This window comes from Salmo trutta, chromosome 13 (assembly GCF_901001165.1).
Source record: "Salmo trutta chromosome 13, fSalTru1.1, whole genome shotgun sequence".
Classification (NCBI taxonomy): Eukaryota; Metazoa; Chordata; class Actinopteri; order Salmoniformes; family Salmonidae; genus Salmo; species Salmo trutta.
The window spans coordinates 53,421,486-53,438,906 of record NC_042969.1 but is presented as its reverse complement, the minus strand read 5'-3'; the positions used below and the strand labels follow the sequence as shown (position 1 = coordinate 53,438,906).

Genomic DNA, 17,421 nt, shown 5'->3' with positions numbered 1-17,421 from the left:
AGAGCAACGGGGAGGCTGAACGAGCCTTTCAGACGGTCAAAAACCTGCCGAAGAAGGCTGCTGATCCATATCTGGCATTGCTCGCCTACAGATCCACACCTCTGAGCAATGGATACAGTTCAGCAGAATTTCTTATGGGGCATCGCCTACGCGCACTACCTTACCTACTGATTGATTCTGGGTTCTGACTCCTAAAACTTGGAATAGTGTTAATTATCAGGTATCCTACCCTTCCCAGGCACTCAGGTGTCTACCTCTATGTACTGTCAGGTCACACCTGCCTCTGTGAGAACGAGATCAGGCAGAGAAGTGATAAAACCAGAGACTTGATTTTTGAGTGACTGAAAGTAAGTTGTTTTAAAGTTTATAGTGCTGGGGACAGTTCAAGAGAAATAGTTTGCTTTAAATGTTCACCTGATACTGAGCTTTTGTTAAAAAGCCAGACTTGGAACAGGCCTGTTTTACATTACATTTTACATTTACATTTTAGTCATTTAGCAGACGCTCTTATCCAGAGCGACTTACAGTAGTGAATGCATACATTTCATACAATTTCATACATTTTTTTTTCCTGTGCTGGCCCCCCGTGGGAATCGAACCCACAACCCTGGTGTTGCAAACACCATGCTCTACCAACTGAGCTCATCCGTCACCTGTTTGTTCATTGATCAACCCGGTCCCTCAGCATCATCGTTGAGATTTATGGTCTTTCAAGGTCCGCTCTGTCCCCAGTCGATGACATGCTCCGATCACTATCTGCTCACCCAATTCGTGGCCCTATCCTTGAACAGCCGCTCTCTCGTTGCTCTCACATCATCAGTCGCTGTTCACTGTGCTTTTCCTTTTTCCCATGCAGTGTGTAAATAAAGTTCATAGGCAGCCAACATTAGGCTATTAGTCGGCAGAGGTGGAAGTCAAGAGCGGTGCTGATTAATAACTCAAATGTTTTGGTCACACACACGTGGTTAGCAGATGTTATTGCGAGTGTAGTGAAATGGTTGTGGTTTTAGTTCTGACAGTGCAGCAATATCTAACAATTCCACAACTACCTAATACATACCTAAGGAATGGAATAAGAATATAAATATTTGGATGTGCAATGATAGTGGCATAGGCAAGATGCAATAAAATACAGTATATACATATGAGATCAGTGATGCAAGATATGTAAACATTAAAGTTACTAGTGATACATTTATTAAAGTGGCCAATGATTTCAAGTCTGTATGTAGGCAGCAGCCTCTCTGTGTTAGTCACGGCTGTTTAACAGTCTGATGACCTTGATAGAAGCTGTTTAAGTCCCAGCTTTGATGCACCTGTACTGACCTCGCCTTCTGGGTGGTAGTGGAGGGAACAGGCAGTGGCTCGGGTGGTTGTTGTCCTTGATAACTGAATAACAATCAACTTTATTATTGACTTGGTTTTCAAAAGTCAGTCAAATAACCACAATACAACAAAAAGATTCAAGTAATCTTCAAACATATGAGAGGTCAATTCTTTAATAAGCAAAAGCAGAAAATGTAGAAATGGTAAGGAGACGGCTACAAGTATTGCATAATATTGGCCCTTTATTGAGCACTAGAATATATATATATATATATATATATATCATAGCAGTATGGAATGTTTGACCAAAAATATGTTGCCAGAAAAAAAGGAAAACACAAAACTGAACTACCTTTCTATATTTTTTCCCCCCATTTGGCCTAATGGAGAGAAAGTAGATTTGTGCTTTCCCGGTGTTGCTGCAAATGCTGCCATCTAGTGATAAATGTAATTCACATTCATGACTGACCAACACGAATGTCTGCAAACAATAATAACAATGGTACTTTGAAATAAAAATCTTAATGAGAGAGATGAATGAATGAACAAATGAATGCAGACTTTTTGTAGGCTTTCCCTGATGCTTTATGAGTGCATGGTCAACTGAAGCCACTGGGGAGAAAGCAAAACACAATAAGAGGTGTGGTTATTTAAGTTAATTTCAGTGCATATATCCAGTCATTAATCTTAAAACTGGTCCCTAAACCTAAACACACCGTTTAAATGCAGAGGAAATAGTGAAAACTAATATACCTCCTGGATGTTGACTTTGATCCTTCCATTATTATCTTTGTCCAGAGTCTTGAAGGCTCCTGGAAATGCACAAAACACTATTACTGAAGGGTAATAAAAGTAAATAGTCTGAAAACAAGAACAATCGGACTGAGCAGGGGAGTATTGTGGATTCACTTACGACACATGGCGTCCAGTCTGACCAAGCACCCAATGAAGTTGTCAAAGTCCATGTTGCCCTGTTCGTCACTGTACCTGCGGACAATCAACTGGAATAGCTGGTCGTTGAGAGGGAAGCCTGCACACGGACATAACAGGAGAGAGACGCCAATGAGACCAAACACATATGCAGGGGGAAAAAAGCTAGCTTTCATCAGCTGTTTGATGTTATAAAGCCCTTATGATAAAGAAATATGCAATTCCATGTTCCGGTTGTCATGATTTCTAAGCCCACATGCAGATTTGAAGGCAGCGGACAGCTCTCGTGAGGAGATGACCCCTGAGCAGTCTGCGTCACTTGATATGTAGATGCCCTGCAACAGAGCGGAAATAAGGTTACACCGCAGAGGTCAAAGTTGGCAGCACCTTTTATTAAGAGTATTAACATGACCTTTATAAAACAACATTCTTACAGTAGTGGAGTAAGGACTATTGGAAGTTGTATGGGGTGTTATATGAATGCCTTGCAAATACATGTAAATCATTTGTAGTTCAAGGCAAACGTTTCACAAAAATGCCCATGATTTAACACAATTGTTAATACAGTGCCGATTGTCAAAAAATGGAACAAGAGAACTGAAATTCACCTGCCATTTCTTGATGTTGTTCCATAAAAACTTGAACTCATGGAAACCTAGCTTTCCTGTGCTGTCGCTCTGTGTCCTCAGGGTTAAGGTAAAACGTAATATCAACTACTCTGACAGTATAGTGTAGTCCTCCATCCTAATACAAACACTGATGTGGAAGGATACGTCCATGACAGCCACCATGCCCCTGCATGACTCGATGCTAAAGCCGTCAGTCTTCAGGTCACTACCTGAAATTAACACAGACCACTGCTTCAATACAACAAAGTAAACCATTCCATGGAACCAGTCTTGTGCTTAGACTCCATTATGTGCAACAGGTATCTAGATATGAGTAAAATGTGTGTGTGTACATACAGAGAGCACATAGATACAAAAAGGCATGCATAGACATGCTGTCGAACAAAAAGGTACATGCACACAGAGGTATAAATACTATAAAGAATACAATGACAAGTGTACTGTAGACAAGCATGGTGTGTGTGTAAGAATAGGACTCACATTTGCCAATGATCCTGTTGAGGATGTTCATCAGTTCAGTGGGGCTCACCTCCATGTCCTATAATACACAGATACACAAGTAAATCTTCATACACTGTATATGCCTACATGTATTTGGGTCACAACTCAGCTCACAAAAGAACACTGAAACAACTTGTTTTTTGGTTATTTTTCATTTTACCTTTATTTAACTAGGCAAGTCAGTTAAGAACAAATTCTTATTTACAATGATGGCCTAGGAACAGTGGGTTAACTGCCTTGTTCAGGGGCAGAACGACAGATTTTTATCATGAAGAAATAAATTATATGTAATTTCCACAGGTGTTTTATGGGTACAATCATGGACCAAATACATAGTTCTCTCTATATTTGTGTGTTTACGTGACATATCAGAACAACCAAAGTGATGGTAGCAACTTCATAACTTTGGCAGATACATTTGCAGCAGGTACAGTATGTTTTTAGGTTTCATTCCATATGCATCTTGTGTTCCCTCCCCTTATGAGTAAGGCCTCAATGAGGTCAGCTAGTCATCAATTTAAAGTCAATCGTTACCAGCTGACTGTACCAGTAGAACATGTATCCACCCCTATCTATGATTCACACAATCTACACCCCCACCCCCCCCACACAAAACTAACCAGGCAGGAGAGCTGCCCTGTCAGACAATGGTAGGAGGCACATAGAAGGAACCAGTCCAGCTTCCTGTCCGTGGAATAAACCAGGGTTGGGTTGTCAACAGAACTCCACCACTGTCTGATCCAACAGCAGTGAATCGTTGTGAGCATAGCTGTAGAGAAGGGGATTGTCTGTGGAGCCCTGGGCTTAAATCACCATAACCAATGGGCTGGAATCAATGATTTAAGCCAACTGGAGCTCTTTACTGTACTCTTCCAAAAGGCTTCTATTGGTTGGCAGCAGTGCATGACAGACAGCACAGTTGAAGCCTCAAATTCACCACGTCTGGATAGCTGGATGAATCACATTCTGAAGACTGGCTCCAGATGAAGCAGGGTGAATGGGTGGAGGGAAGGGTTTGGAATGCAAACAAGACTTAACTGGGATACAGGGTTTCACTGATTGTGCCAGCGTACCATCAGCCAATAAATGAAATACCATCCATGCCATGGATATTTGGCTGCGCCTACTTCAAAAGATGATGCACTAAACCACTAACGGTGGGTTAATGTAAATTATTTTAACAACTGTGTGTTGTCCTTGTGGAAATCCACATAATGAAACAGCCTCTTTAAAACATTCAACAAGAGGCCTAATTATACAATGACACACGTAAAGCACTGTATTTGATGGCCAAAAGCCTAAGATGAATATCTCTCAATGACTCAGTTAGAAACAAGCATGAGAGGCATTGTTGACTTGACTTATCTGGCCTCTTCTCTGAACAGGACAGGAAAGGTTAGAGGTGAATAGATATGAGAGTAGTAAAAGGGCACATGTTGAAAAACAATAAGTACTTACATCCCCAGCGAGTTGCTGGAACACCTTGCGAAACTGTCTCTCCTCGTCATTTTCATTCTGCTCTGCGTAGGCCAGAGGTCTGCGTGGTGGGGGCTAGGACACAAACACAGACCAGGTTCATTCTGCTCTGCGTAGGCCAGAGGTCTGCGTGGTGGGGGCTAGGACACAAACACAGACCAGGTTCATTCTGCTCTGCGTAGGCCAGAGGTCTGCGTGGTGGGGGCTAGGACACAAACACAGACCAGGTTCATTCTGCTCTGCGTAGGCCAGAGGTCTGCGTGGTGGGGGCTAGGACACAAACACAGACCAGGTTCATTCTGCTCTGCGTAGGCCAGAGGTCTGCGTGGTGGGGGCTAGGACACAAACACAGACCAGGTTCATTCTGCTCTGCGTAGGCCAGAGGTCTGCGTGGTGGGGGCTAGGACACAAACACAGACCAGGTTCATTCTGCTCTGCGTAGGCCAGAGGTCTGCGTGGTGGGGGCTAGGACACAAACACAGACCAGGTTCTGTTCGCACTAACACACATCCCGCTTCACTGCAGTCTGGCATGCAAGCCAGCACACACCAAGAACTGTGGCTAATTTGTTCAAAAGAGTAGTGTTTACTTCTAAAATGTTCATAACACTGATGTTCTTAACTTATGAAAGAAAATAGGTGCTAAAAGGTTTTACTCACAGGATCTGATGGCACAAATTGACTGGGGTCGATGTTGCTGTTGGAGAATACAAGGACCCATTTGTATTTAATAAAAACTGTGTGCAAAGTCATGAATGAAGTCAGTGTGATGACTGTGTGTGTGGGGGTGTGTGTGTCAAAAGGAGTTTTATTAGAGCCAACAGAACCTGTTGTGCCTACCTCACAACATCCAGGATGCCACCAATGAGTTTTTTGGCCAGAAACATCTTGATGAGGGACAGCGGGGAAAATCTACAAAAGTCAAGAGAGAAAAAAATTATAAGAGTTCGATCATCAAACATCTGATCGATTAAACAAAAAGGCGACAACAGAGAAAGTAAGATATAATACAGTATGTCCGGCTGAAATAAATATGCTATTGGTTTTGGTGCTCCCTCTGAAAACTTTTCTCACTGGCCTGTATTGGCAAGCAGCACAAACAGTATAACCTCAGCAGCAGATGTCAAAAGTGACGAAGAAGTCAAAACAAACCAACGTGAAACAGTCACATAAACGTATGAAGGAAATCTGATTGCCTTAAATTGAGAAGAATACTTACAGGAACCAAATGCTTCGCTGAAGTCGGCAGAGACTGACGCGATGGCACTCCTATTGGGTACAAAAAACTGTTTTGCAAGGAGTTATTTTTTCAATGCATCATACTCCACACCCCTGCGCAGTAGAGAAGTGCGCAGCATCGGGAGAAACAGGTCGGGAATGACTCGGGTCCTATAACCCGTAGCGCGATGTGAAGAATGACTATCATTTCCCTATTGATGATATTACGGATGAGACTTATTCTGAACATTTCAAGGACACTTTTATTATGTTTGATTCACATAGATTTAACATAATGATGAAATGAGGGTACATCGGCCTAATGTTCAGTGCATTAACTGATGCTGTTTTACAATCATTTTTCATGTAGGATTTCATGCCATATTAAATGTTAGCTAGAATGGAATTTTTCCATGCAATGTAGATGTCTGAAACGAGGGGAAACGTTTGAAGAAGAAAAAAAAATCTACACTGTGGTCTTCCGTTTGGTGTCAACGGAATACCGCCTACATGGTTATGTCAGACCAAGGACCGAATCAGGAAGCAGGAGCAGGAGCGAAGTTGTCGTGTGGCTGCTTCCTGGTACAAATGGCGAGCGCCATGAAAACAGGGTTATTGAAATGGGACTTGACAAAAGTGCTATTCTTATTAATTTGTATTCACTTTACACGCCCGTTAAATGCAGTGTCAGAGCCGGGTAAATGGACCTTGAACGTCAACAGTGTAAGTTGTCTTGTGCGTATTATATCATGCTATCAAAGCATTATCTGTAGCCTAGATACGCTATGATACCTTGTTTAAGAACATTGTTTAGTTCAGCCAGGTTAAACTATTTCAACAGTTGATATACTGTCGCAATATACGGAAGGAATTGAGACAACACTTGCCTCAGTTTTACGTACCATGCACCGTTCTGGCGATTACAACAATATAACATTGTAACCGCGTCCATTGTATTATAAACAATGTAACACTGTATCATTCTCACTTGATTAGGCCGGCCAAATGATCCGTATTATTTGACCTTATCGGTGTTAGTCAATATGGTGTTGTAACTAGTCAATACAAGTATTAATAAGTGATCCGATCCATTGATTCATAGACTACTTGCCCCTGGGCAAATATTACATATTGGCACACCATCACGCCTACCTACATATCTTAATAAACTATTCAGCTATTTTGTTCAGATCATTTAAAACCCAACAGGTTTTTTAATCAGAATATTGACTATCTAAATGTTGTCAATCTATTGCAGTACTCAGATGTTTGACATTTTGTCACCGCTTGTGTTACAGGAAACTACAAAGAAGCAGAGCTTTTTCCTCTTCACCAAGACAATGTTTAACAATACTGGCATTCAGCTGAAATGTAAGTAGGCCATAACCTCTCTTATGTTCTGCAAGTTAGGATAAAATTCAGTTATTTACTGAATCTTATAGAATATCATATTGCAGGAACATGATTGCCCCTTCCTATGACTAGTATTGTAGAATGGTATTCTGTCAGTGCAGGATATTTGTATGATAGCATTACTGTATACAATACGCTACTTTATTTTGTATACAGTAAGAGCATGGGAACCTGTTGGGGGAGGAAGTAGTAGCCTCTGGCCCTGACTCTGGCCCTCAGACAGGAACAGATCTGGTGAGAGCTCTGTGACTAAGTTGTTTTCATAACATGTCTACTGTTTCAGGGTTGACGGAACACTGTGAACCTCCGGTAAAACTCAACATCTCCTGGTACCTAAGGAGCTCCCGCTGCTTCGACGAGGTGTTCGGTCTCGACGTGAGTTCCTCTCTCTCATTTGGAAACTAACTGCACTCTGAATGGGCTATTTCAAGCTGGACTAACTGTACCTGTTGTATTCCATAAACTCTCCAGCTTTTCCTTTTAACAACCGGCAATAGTGTCTCGATAGTGGGGGCGCGGTGTCATTCATGTTTTATGATTTGTTTTATGACTGCATAGACAGTGTGGTTTGTGCAAATACTTATTAAGTTTATCATACCTGTTTGATTTGCAGCCTCTGCAGGCAGGGAGCTACTTCAGGACGACAGATGTGAAACAGGAAGGAGGAAGTGGGTTCTATGTGTTCCATCAGTACCCTGCCATTGAGTGCAAACAGACCATGACCCACATTGAGGTACAGTATGTGGCAATGGAGGGTCTCATAAGAAAGCATGGTGGCACATTATTTTACACTACCTTACAGAAATGTCCCGGCATTTACATGGTAACATTTTATTTACACAGTAAAGCCAGACTACAGCAATGCCACATAATGCAATATTCAGAGCTACACGTCTGGTTTTGTGAGATTAACACATTAATGCGTTACTTCTTTGTTTCTAAATAACAGCACTTCACTAGTAGCTAACTTCCTATTAAATTGCAGGTAGAACCAGTGGAATCAGTACAGTGAAATAAAGTGTGGGAAAAAGCATACTGCAAATACCACAACCTCATTATATGTTCCACCTCACTCTTTCATGTTGTCTTCCTGAGTTTGTTTGTTCACTAAAGTGTGACCTGAATATAGCAGCTTGTAACTGATCATTAGGAAGGGTTTGTAATTCTGAGTAAGTATTTTCGTATACAATGGCGCTCATGGCGAGGCTATGTTATGGAGGTGTTCATGGCGTATCATTGTCTAATGGTTGCTACTCTGCTTTGTTTTCTGTAACAGTTCTCTCACAACAAATTTGAGGAGCCGACTAGGCTTACTGAGCCAGTTCACGAACAGGTCAGTGGGCTAAAGCAAGACAGGTTTTGCATACAAATAGAGCATGCAGGTGCATATAGTAACACAGTAATTCACCAAGGTGTCATTTGAATGACTGTCTCTGTATCCCCCGGTTTTAGCCTGTCACTGACAAGGACCAAGAGATTAGGAAAAGGAGCAATGAGGATCCAAAGGAGGTAAATCCACAATTCAAACACAATCTGATATCATAATTAAATATATACAACATGTATGAAAATGTACTGTAGATGCATTTGAATAAGGCAAGTGGGTGCTGTGATTTCCCAGTCTAGCAAAAGGCTTCCATATCGGGGAAATCAGGTGAATCACTGTATTTGATCTCTTTTAGGCACTTGAGAAAAATGCCTCAGTCAAAGTAGAGGCAACTGTGGCCACAGGGAAAGCCCCAGCCCCCGCTGCAAAGAAAGAAGTGGTGAGTGTTTCCTTGTCCCTTAAGAGCCAGATATGTATGGCTTACATACCTGTTGGCTAAACAAACAGTGTGCCTGGATATTGATACACGTACACACTTTCTTTCATTGTCTTTCTTCATTTCTTGTACCGCAGGGAAAACATTTGTTCAGCTAGCTATTTCCTAATGTTCTTTGACTCTGCCTGTTTCTCCAAGACATAGAGATCCTATCATGTTACTCTATGCTCCTAAACTCCCCAGCACCACTTTCAGGGATGCAAACTAGTCACCTTTTGGCGAAATTCGCAGTTTTGAATCCAAAATATGTGACTTACGTGGTTCGTGTAGATCCGATGAGAAAAGTTTTGTGTGGGGTGGGTGGTGTTGGATCACTACTGGCTGTAAGCGAACGAGTGATGCTCGTTTGGAGCAGTACTGGCTGTATCCAAGGCTCAGCCAATCGTTCACATAACAACAGAATGCAGCGCAGCACCCGACTGAAGAAAGAAGAGACAACCAATTTACTAGTTACAGATTCAGGGCGCACTGTGGAAAGTCTGTTTGCAAGTTAGAGCAGCCCGTCCCCTGAACGATAACGAAGAGGTAACTTTAGGTGAGAAGCCTGACCACGGAGACCGGGGTGATGAAGCAGTACTTCATGAGCTGTAACTGAAAAACAACTGGCATTTGGAAAGTTTGAGGTGAGGGAGAAGGTGTGGTGGAACAAGTATTAGCATTGTTAAGTATCTTGCTAGCTGGATCGAGTTCTCCGTTAGCTAACCAGAGAAATGTTGAGCAACATTATCTGATCAAATAATTGAGTTTATGGTGTGAAAATGTGCTTGCTAATAAAGTCAGACAACTAACATTAGCTAGCTAACATTACAACATCAGATGAGCTAACATTAGTAACCTAACCAATTCGCTGTAGTATTAACTGGTACACGACTCTTTGCCGTTCCTCAAGTTATAACGCGTTAGTTGCTTACTGGACCCTGGCATATGTGTGAAATGTTGACTAGTAACTAGCTAACAAACTAACCACTATCTATTAACTAATGTTTTCCCTCTACAGAATGTAGATAATTTTCAGAATGAGAGAATTAGGTGTAAATGAGGCATTGCTTGTTAAAACAAGTGGATTCAGGGATCAAGTGTTGCTGGGCTCTTTAGCTGGATGCCACTATAGAGGTGAAAGGAACACCACACACTTTCCCTCTTTCTCACCTTAGCTGGCACATTGTAGAACAGATGTCCACAGGCAGAAAGTGTACAATGTAATAATATGCAGTGTAGCCCAAATATATTGTTTATGTTGTGTTGAACATGACAGTAATGCGTGTTTGTGTGTGTGTGTGTGTGTGTGTGTGTGTGTGTGTGTGTGTGTGTGTGTGTGTGTGTGTGTGTGAGAAAGTGAGGGAGGATTATACTTTTTTTTACTCAGTAAATGTTATTTTTGCACACATGTAGCCTTGTGCACTTGATCGATGTCTATAGTGGCCACTATAATAGAGCAAAAATAGAATGCCTGTTTGTTTCATTCTATTTCTACTTGAAAATATTTTTTTCCCAAGTGCAATATTTAGATGTGGGGTCACAAGCCTTCTATTATAAAGGCTGTCATGGCTAACTGCAATATTAGTGTATTGTTTTTTCTCATGACTTGAGTGTCATTTGCAGTAAAGTCTAGACAACAAATAACATTGGATTACTTTCTTTACATTTTTTTAGCTGTGAGTTAGGTTCACATCAACCACTTTTTATTTTACACACAGAGACTGATCATGTAGATCATATTCTTTGTTGTTTAATTAGTTAAAACCTGCATTTCCCCCGAGCAGGGAATTTTTTGGCATGTTTCAGTGCAACAAAAAAAAAAGAGTCACGTTTTTGGGTCCTCAGCAGTTTGCATCCCAGAACTTTGATGCAGTTGCCCAGACCTGGGATGATGGCCCTTACATGTTCATCGTCCACATCCAAGAGATCAAGCAGAAGAGCAGCGCCGCCACTGACTCTGTCCCAACACAGAACTGGGACATCCAACGTAAGGATCTCCACCACTCACATGAATCCTGAGTCCAATACATCAAAACTACATTAGCTAATAGGCTATTATTACTGTTATGTTCTTCACCCCCTGCAGTGCAAGTCAGTATGAAAGGACCCCATGACTACATCTCAGCTTCAGAATGGCCTCTTATGATCGTAAGTCAATTCTGCCATGATAAGTTGTCTACATGGAAAACACTCTATATTACAGCTTCATTACATGTAGTATGATACATAGCATCTAAGCTGTGGTCCTGTAGGACATAGCTTATCAGACAATACAGACTCTAGTTCCTTGCCAGCTCACCTAACTATCCCATTTTGCAGTTCTACATGGTGATGTGTATCATCTATGTGTTGCTGGGCCTTCTGTGGTTGGGCCTGTCAGCCTGCTACTGGAGAGAGCTGCTCAGGATCCAGTTCTGGATCGGCGGGGTCATCTTCCTGGGCATGCTGGAGAAGGCCGTGTACTACGCCGAGTTCCAGAGCATCCGCTACGATGGCCTCTCAGGTTAGGAGGCAGAGAGACACACCCGTACAGAAAGACCACATGGGTTTTTCTGTACGGGTAGAAAAAAAACATATTTGTCTGTACTGGGCCTTTTAAGGGAGTCTATGTGTGGTTTAAGTGCACATTTTTCATGGACACACCTAAGCACACATCTATGGTTTTCTAGCTAAATCCTCCTGGTGGGCATGGTTGGAATTGGGTAAGACGCAGTAGATCCTAATGTGGTGCCAAAAGTGCTGTTGTACTGTTAATAAGCATTACTTGTGTTCTGTGTCTTCCCAACAGTCCAGGGGGCAGTAGTGTTTGCGGAGGTCCTATCAGCAGTGAAGAGGACCCTGGCCCGTGTGCTCGTCATCATCGCCAGTCTTGGTTATGGAATTGTCAAGTGAGTCAGTCCCTTCATAACAGGTCAAGAAGACAATGGAGAGTGTTAAACTCTATTGCCAATTCTCTCTCTCTCTCCTTCTCTCTCGCTGTCTATGTCTGTCTGTCTCTCGCTCTCTCTCTGCCTGCCTGCCTGTCTCTCTCGTTCTCTCCCTAGGCCAAGGCTTGGTGCATTGTTACACAGGGTGGTTGGGGTGGGACTGCTCTACCTTATATTCTCGGTTGTCGAGGGAATCCTGAGGGTCAATTCGGTAAGTCTGGTCTCTCTCCTTTCTGATCAATATGCTACCTCAGTATTCCCCCAAAATATATAGTCCACCTGCACTATCTGTAACTAGACTCTTCAACCATGTTGGTAAGTTTTCGATATGGAGCTAAACCAAACAATGCCATGATGCCCATTGTTGAATATCTTCATCTTTGGTCAAAGGATGCCAGGAATCTTGTGTGTAGTAGTAGTATTGTCATTCCACTGTCAGTGTTTGCCTGTCTTTCTCACAGGGTCAAGGGGGCAGTAGCAGACTACTGTGTGACATTGTTCTGGCGCTCACTGACTCGTGCGTTGTGTGGTGGATATCCTTTTGGAGTGGTCAGACATTACCAGAGGCCATCAGTCTGCCTGTCTGCCAGTCAGCGTGTTAGTCTAGTAGTCACTGTATGTAGCTAGTCTGTCAGTATTAAGACCTCTTTTTTTTTCACAGACTCTTTTTTTCCCTCCTTTCTCTGGGCATGCTTGTATTGAGTTGTGTTTCTAAAGCTTACTCCGATATCCTCCTCCCTTTTACCAGTGTCTCTCATAATTGATCAAACCAGTTTTATTCCAACCCTCTTTGAGTGGCAGTTTGGTTCTACACCTTTTTGGTGTTTATCTATCTGCATGGCTGCCTGAAGAGTATGTGATGGTGATCCCTCCCTCTGTCACTCCCTCCTTTCCTGCTGCCCCGCTGTGTGTTTCCGTTCCCGTCTCTGTCCCTTTCAGGCTGAAGATGATCTGGTGCTGCTGGCTGCCATTCCTTTGGCTGTGCTCGACACTACCCTCTGCTGGTGGATATCCTGTACTGTACCTCTCTGCACAACTCTCCCTCCCCCTCTGCCTTCCTCTCCCAGCACTCTCACTTCTTGTAATCCCTGTGTGCGCCATGGCCTTGGTGGTAGTTGGTGTTAGCCCTTCTCCTTCTATTTTCGCCTGCCTTTGTATCAAAGAAGGGAATAACCCAGAAGGGAATATTTCCAGAAAATATGCTGCGCCTCACAAAGAATCATTTAGACATCAGAGGGAGCCATAGTCGCATGGATTAATGACATTTTTAATTACAGGGCCACATATCAAGGCTATCAATAACTTCATTTAGAAGAGCTCGGAGGCACTGCTGACTTTTGACAAATGCATTATTGCAGTTTGACAGAACAGTATTTTAGTGGATTCAGTTAGTTAGCCAGAAAACCAGTTAGTATAGTGATGACTAAGACCATAGCAGGTTTTCCAGCTGTGCTTAACCTGGCTATAGAGGGCAGAGGGGAGCTCAACTCCTCCTGAGTAATGAGATAATGGCTGACTATCCTCAGACACTTACACCCTTACAACCTGATTAGCTTGGGGTTACGTTAGGGTATATCAGCTCAGTTGACAAGGTAGGCAAACTCTTCTGTGTTGGTTATGTTGACAGTCAATGAGAGAAGACTGGTATTATTGGGTAAACTGTTTCTGTTGAGAATTGTATTTCAAAGGTGGGCTGTTTGTTAGTGGGGTGTGTCCTGGGGTTATGTTGGAGTCCTTGACAGCCAATCACATCTTTATCAGCCTGGCCCAGACCATGAAGCTCCTTCGCCTCCGAAGAAACGTGGTCAAGCTCTCCTTGTATCGCCACTTTACCAACACCCTCATATTCGCCGTTATTGGTAAGGAGCTGTCTGCGGCTGTGCTACTGCAACCACTTAACAGAGACATTTCCTGCATTATTTACTATACCCCCGGGTGTGCCCATGATTACAAGCATTCACTAATATATTTGGCCTGTCACTGTTTTACTCTGCAGCCTCAGTCATTTTCATTATCTGGACGACAAAGACCTTCAAGTTTTCAAAGTGCCAGTCGGTGAGTAGTGTTTGTTTACTACGTTACTTAATAAGCCACGGGTGTCCTACATACGGCCCGCATCCAGCCCGCATGCAGCTTCAGTAAAAATAATAATCAAACTAAATATTCTTAAAAATGTCTAAAATCGAAACTGGGTAGAAAGGATCTTGACTTTGTCCAGCTCGCTAACAATCACTGAAATGAAAGCTAGACAGTCAGGCAGCATCGAAAAGGATATTTTCTCACACATTTTGACAGGGAGGAAATGTAACCAATTTCCTGTGCGGCCCTCTGGACCTCGTTGGTAGACCAAATCCGAGAGGCTAGCGTACATACACACAGTTGACCTCTAGTGAACTGGTATTTGGCATTCGGAAGATCATCTTTCTCTTCCTGTCTCTCTCTTATTCACTCTCTCTGCTTATCTCTGTAGGACTGGAAGGAGCTGTGGATAGAAGATGCCTTCTGGCGGTTCCTCTTCTCCACCATCCTTCTGGTCATCATGTTCCTGTGGAGGCCTTCGGCCAACAACCAGAGGTTAGAGGTCACAGCTAAATAGTTCAACAAATCAACACACGGCCAAGATCCTCTCAACCCTGTCACAAACCAAAGTCGTGTTTGATTTCGAATCTAGGGTTTGAGGCACTTTCTAGGATCCTTCAGTATGTCGCCAGAGACATCTGTGGCAAAGTTAGGTTCAGTTCAGGACATAAAATTCCAGTCGTATTGAGAAATCCGATGTCCAAATCAACTGTAATGAATTGAGATGGAGTTGAGCCGAAGTGGACCATGTTGTCGAACGTTGCCAATAGGAATCCCATGAATAGAGCCGACGTGATTCCTTATTCTGTATGTCAGAGAAGAATGTTTGTTCGACGTAGCATATTTCTATCTGAACGTTCCAACAACGTTGTGTCCTGTTGAACATGCCCCTGATCTGTGATGTCATGTCCTGTTGCTCTTAGATATGCCTTCAGCCCCCTAGGGGACGATGAGAGTGACGACGAGGAAAAGGAACAGCTGATGAACGATACATTTGGTAAGGGTCACTGCTGTATTAGGCTGTTTTGGTATTTCACTCATAGGAACACAAGTTGGTGCTGCGTATGGTTAATTGGAGGAGGAAATACAGTATCATACTCTATGGCTTGATACTTAGCTAGAGCTCTTTGGCCTAGTTGTGACACTTCCATAGTGTATTGATAGTCTATGGGATGAATGTACCTTGGTTCTCTCCCCCAGCAACCATTTTGGATAGAACGCAATTTGACTCGGCAACAGTAATCTGTGATTCTGATCCTGTCCTAATTTTGTGTACTTCCCAGAGGGGGTGAAGATGAGGGGTCTGAAGTCCGAGACAAATGGAACAGCCAAGCCCAACAAAGTGGTAAGGGCCTTCTCCATACCACAGGGTACCACCCATGCTAAGAATATAGGATATAAATGACATTTTATGTCTCAGAGAAAGTTGTCTTGGTGATAGGAAATGCTTTTTTCCCTCCCCCAGGATGAGGATCTGAAATGGGTCGAAGAGAATATCCCCTCTTCAATGGCAGATGTGTAAGTGCAAACAAATTGAAGTTGCAGAAATGTTAGTAACATTAACCATTATTGACAGTGATAGTCTAATCACTTTGACTAGAAATGTATTTCATGGTGGTTATTACATAGTAATTACATTGAAACGCTCAAGTTATGAAATCTGTTTACATTCTATGACGATGTGTGAAACAAGCACAGAAATCATAGTTGATTTTCTAATGAAAAGACGACGTAAATGAATCGAACATGTTTTCCTTTCTGTCCCAGTGCACTCCCACCTCTACTGGACTCTGATGAGGTAAGACAAGGTGTTATTCCTGGTGTGAACTGCAGGGGGTGCCAGCTCCATGCTTATTAAAGAGCAGTAGCTCGTCATGTTTACATCAGCCTGTTTATACCTCCACCCTGTTTTCTTTCTGGCTTGAACAATGAGAGGTTGCGGAAGGGTGGTGTTTTGGTGGAGCTTTTTCTGCCTTGCTTTTTCTTCACCCCCACATCAAATAAAGCTAGTAGGACTATCGATGCAAGGGATATTTTCCGATGATGATTATTTCATATTTTAGAGAAGATGACAAGATAACACTCCTGTCCCTTTTGGAAAGTCATTCCAACTATGCCGTTATTTCCCCCACAGGAGACCATAACAACCAAATTTGAGATGTCCAAAATGGAATAGACGCAGGGAGACGATGCGTACTGCAGACAGAGACAGTGCAGCACGTTGGACAACCCTACGTCTGTGTATGAAGGATATTGTTATCCCTTCCTTATGAGCTTTGTAAGCAGCGGTTGTAAATACGATGGGATAAACTATGACGTAATGAGCAGACTACTTTTCTTTCTTTCTTTTGTATGCCTTTTTATTTATATTTTCATGGATGTTTTTATTATAATTTTTTTTAGATTCTTTACTACAAATGGTATCTTGCCTTTCACTGTTTACGTAGCTAAAGTGCAGAATGTGATTTCCGCAATGTTCTTTCTCCAATATGCAGCACAATATCCCTTACAACTCTCCCCACACACACTCATTCTTTTGATCTCTCTGACTGTCTGTCTCTTTTTCTCTCTCACTGTTAAACACACTGCACTACAGTCCCTGGTTCATCCTTTTCTTTCGTTCCTCTACAGAAATGCCCATTAGTGACATCTCACTGTTCTGTTTCTCATACAGCAGCCTTTTAAAGAGGGACTTATCTAAGCGGGGTAATTCTCCAGACATAGTCAATACACAGTGGACTTGGCTGAGGGCAGGGCAGCATCACTGCAGGACTGTTTTATTATGTCTGTTCCCACTGATAACAACCAACTATCTGGTCAACACATCCAATAATGATGGCGCTTTCCTTACAGCTGCCACTTTGTATTAGTTGTTATATTGCCAAAAATACCTTTAAGTCATATTGTGAGCTTTTGTTTGTTAATAAATGAACCGCTAACACGCATACGAAAACAACAATATCACCTTTATTTGTCCTGATTGATTGATTTGTCATTTGGCAGAACCGGAATGTAATGATCCATGTCATGAACACCTTTAGGTGAACGAGGTCTACATTCCTTGGATGGCTGTGGCTTGTGGGTAACATCCCATGTCAATGATGCCACCCTGTATTTGTCT

General features: G+C 42.5%; 2 protein-coding genes across 4 annotated transcripts; one reads left to right on the top strand and one right to left on the bottom strand.

Moving 5' to 3' along the window:
- Window positions 1–1,462: 1,462 nt before the first annotated feature.
- LOC115206016 (calpain small subunit 1) lies at window positions 1,463–6,199 on the bottom strand. Its single transcript, XM_029772536.1, has 11 exons — window positions 6,081–6,199; window positions 5,702–5,773; window positions 5,522–5,558; window positions 4,845–4,937; window positions 3,366–3,423; window positions 3,030–3,094; window positions 2,865–2,933; window positions 2,513–2,591; window positions 2,240–2,356; window positions 2,080–2,138; window positions 1,463–1,938 (listed from the first exon to the last, which is right to left on the bottom strand). The coding sequence occupies exons 2-11, from the start codon at window positions 5,746–5,748 to the stop codon at window positions 1,912–1,914; spliced, it is 651 nt and encodes a 216-aa protein (XP_029628396.1). The 5' UTR covers window positions 5,749–5,773; window positions 6,081–6,199; the 3' UTR covers window positions 1,463–1,911.
- A 96-nt stretch (window positions 6,200–6,295) lies between these two features.
- Window positions 6,296–17,261, top strand: zgc:162698 (Lung_7-TM_R domain-containing protein). Of its 3 annotated transcripts, none has more exons than XM_029772534.1 (21): window positions 6,296–6,802; window positions 7,378–7,450; window positions 7,776–7,867; window positions 8,106–8,225; window positions 8,769–8,825; window positions 8,945–9,001; window positions 9,175–9,258; window positions 11,140–11,281; window positions 11,381–11,442; window positions 11,614–11,797; window positions 12,083–12,182; window positions 12,339–12,432; window positions 13,161–13,229; window positions 13,972–14,080; window positions 14,218–14,276; window positions 14,692–14,795; window positions 15,224–15,297; window positions 15,584–15,645; window positions 15,766–15,818; window positions 16,068–16,098; window positions 16,435–17,261. In XM_029772534.1, exons 1-21 carry the CDS (start codon window positions 6,590–6,592, stop codon window positions 16,474–16,476), a joined length of 1,881 nt encoding a protein of 626 aa, XP_029628394.1. In that variant the 5' UTR covers window positions 6,296–6,589; the 3' UTR covers window positions 16,477–17,261. The 3 variants fall into 3 exon arrangements, with proteins under 3 accessions (XP_029628394.1, XP_029628393.1, XP_029628392.1); XM_029772533.1 differs by lacking the exon at window positions 13,161–13,229 and adding an exon at window positions 12,683–12,754 and having other exon boundaries at window positions 6,299–6,802; window positions 11,143–11,281; XM_029772532.1 differs by lacking the exon at window positions 13,161–13,229 and adding an exon at window positions 12,683–12,754 and having other exon boundaries at window positions 6,300–6,802.
- Window positions 17,262–17,421: the final 160 nt, after the last annotated feature.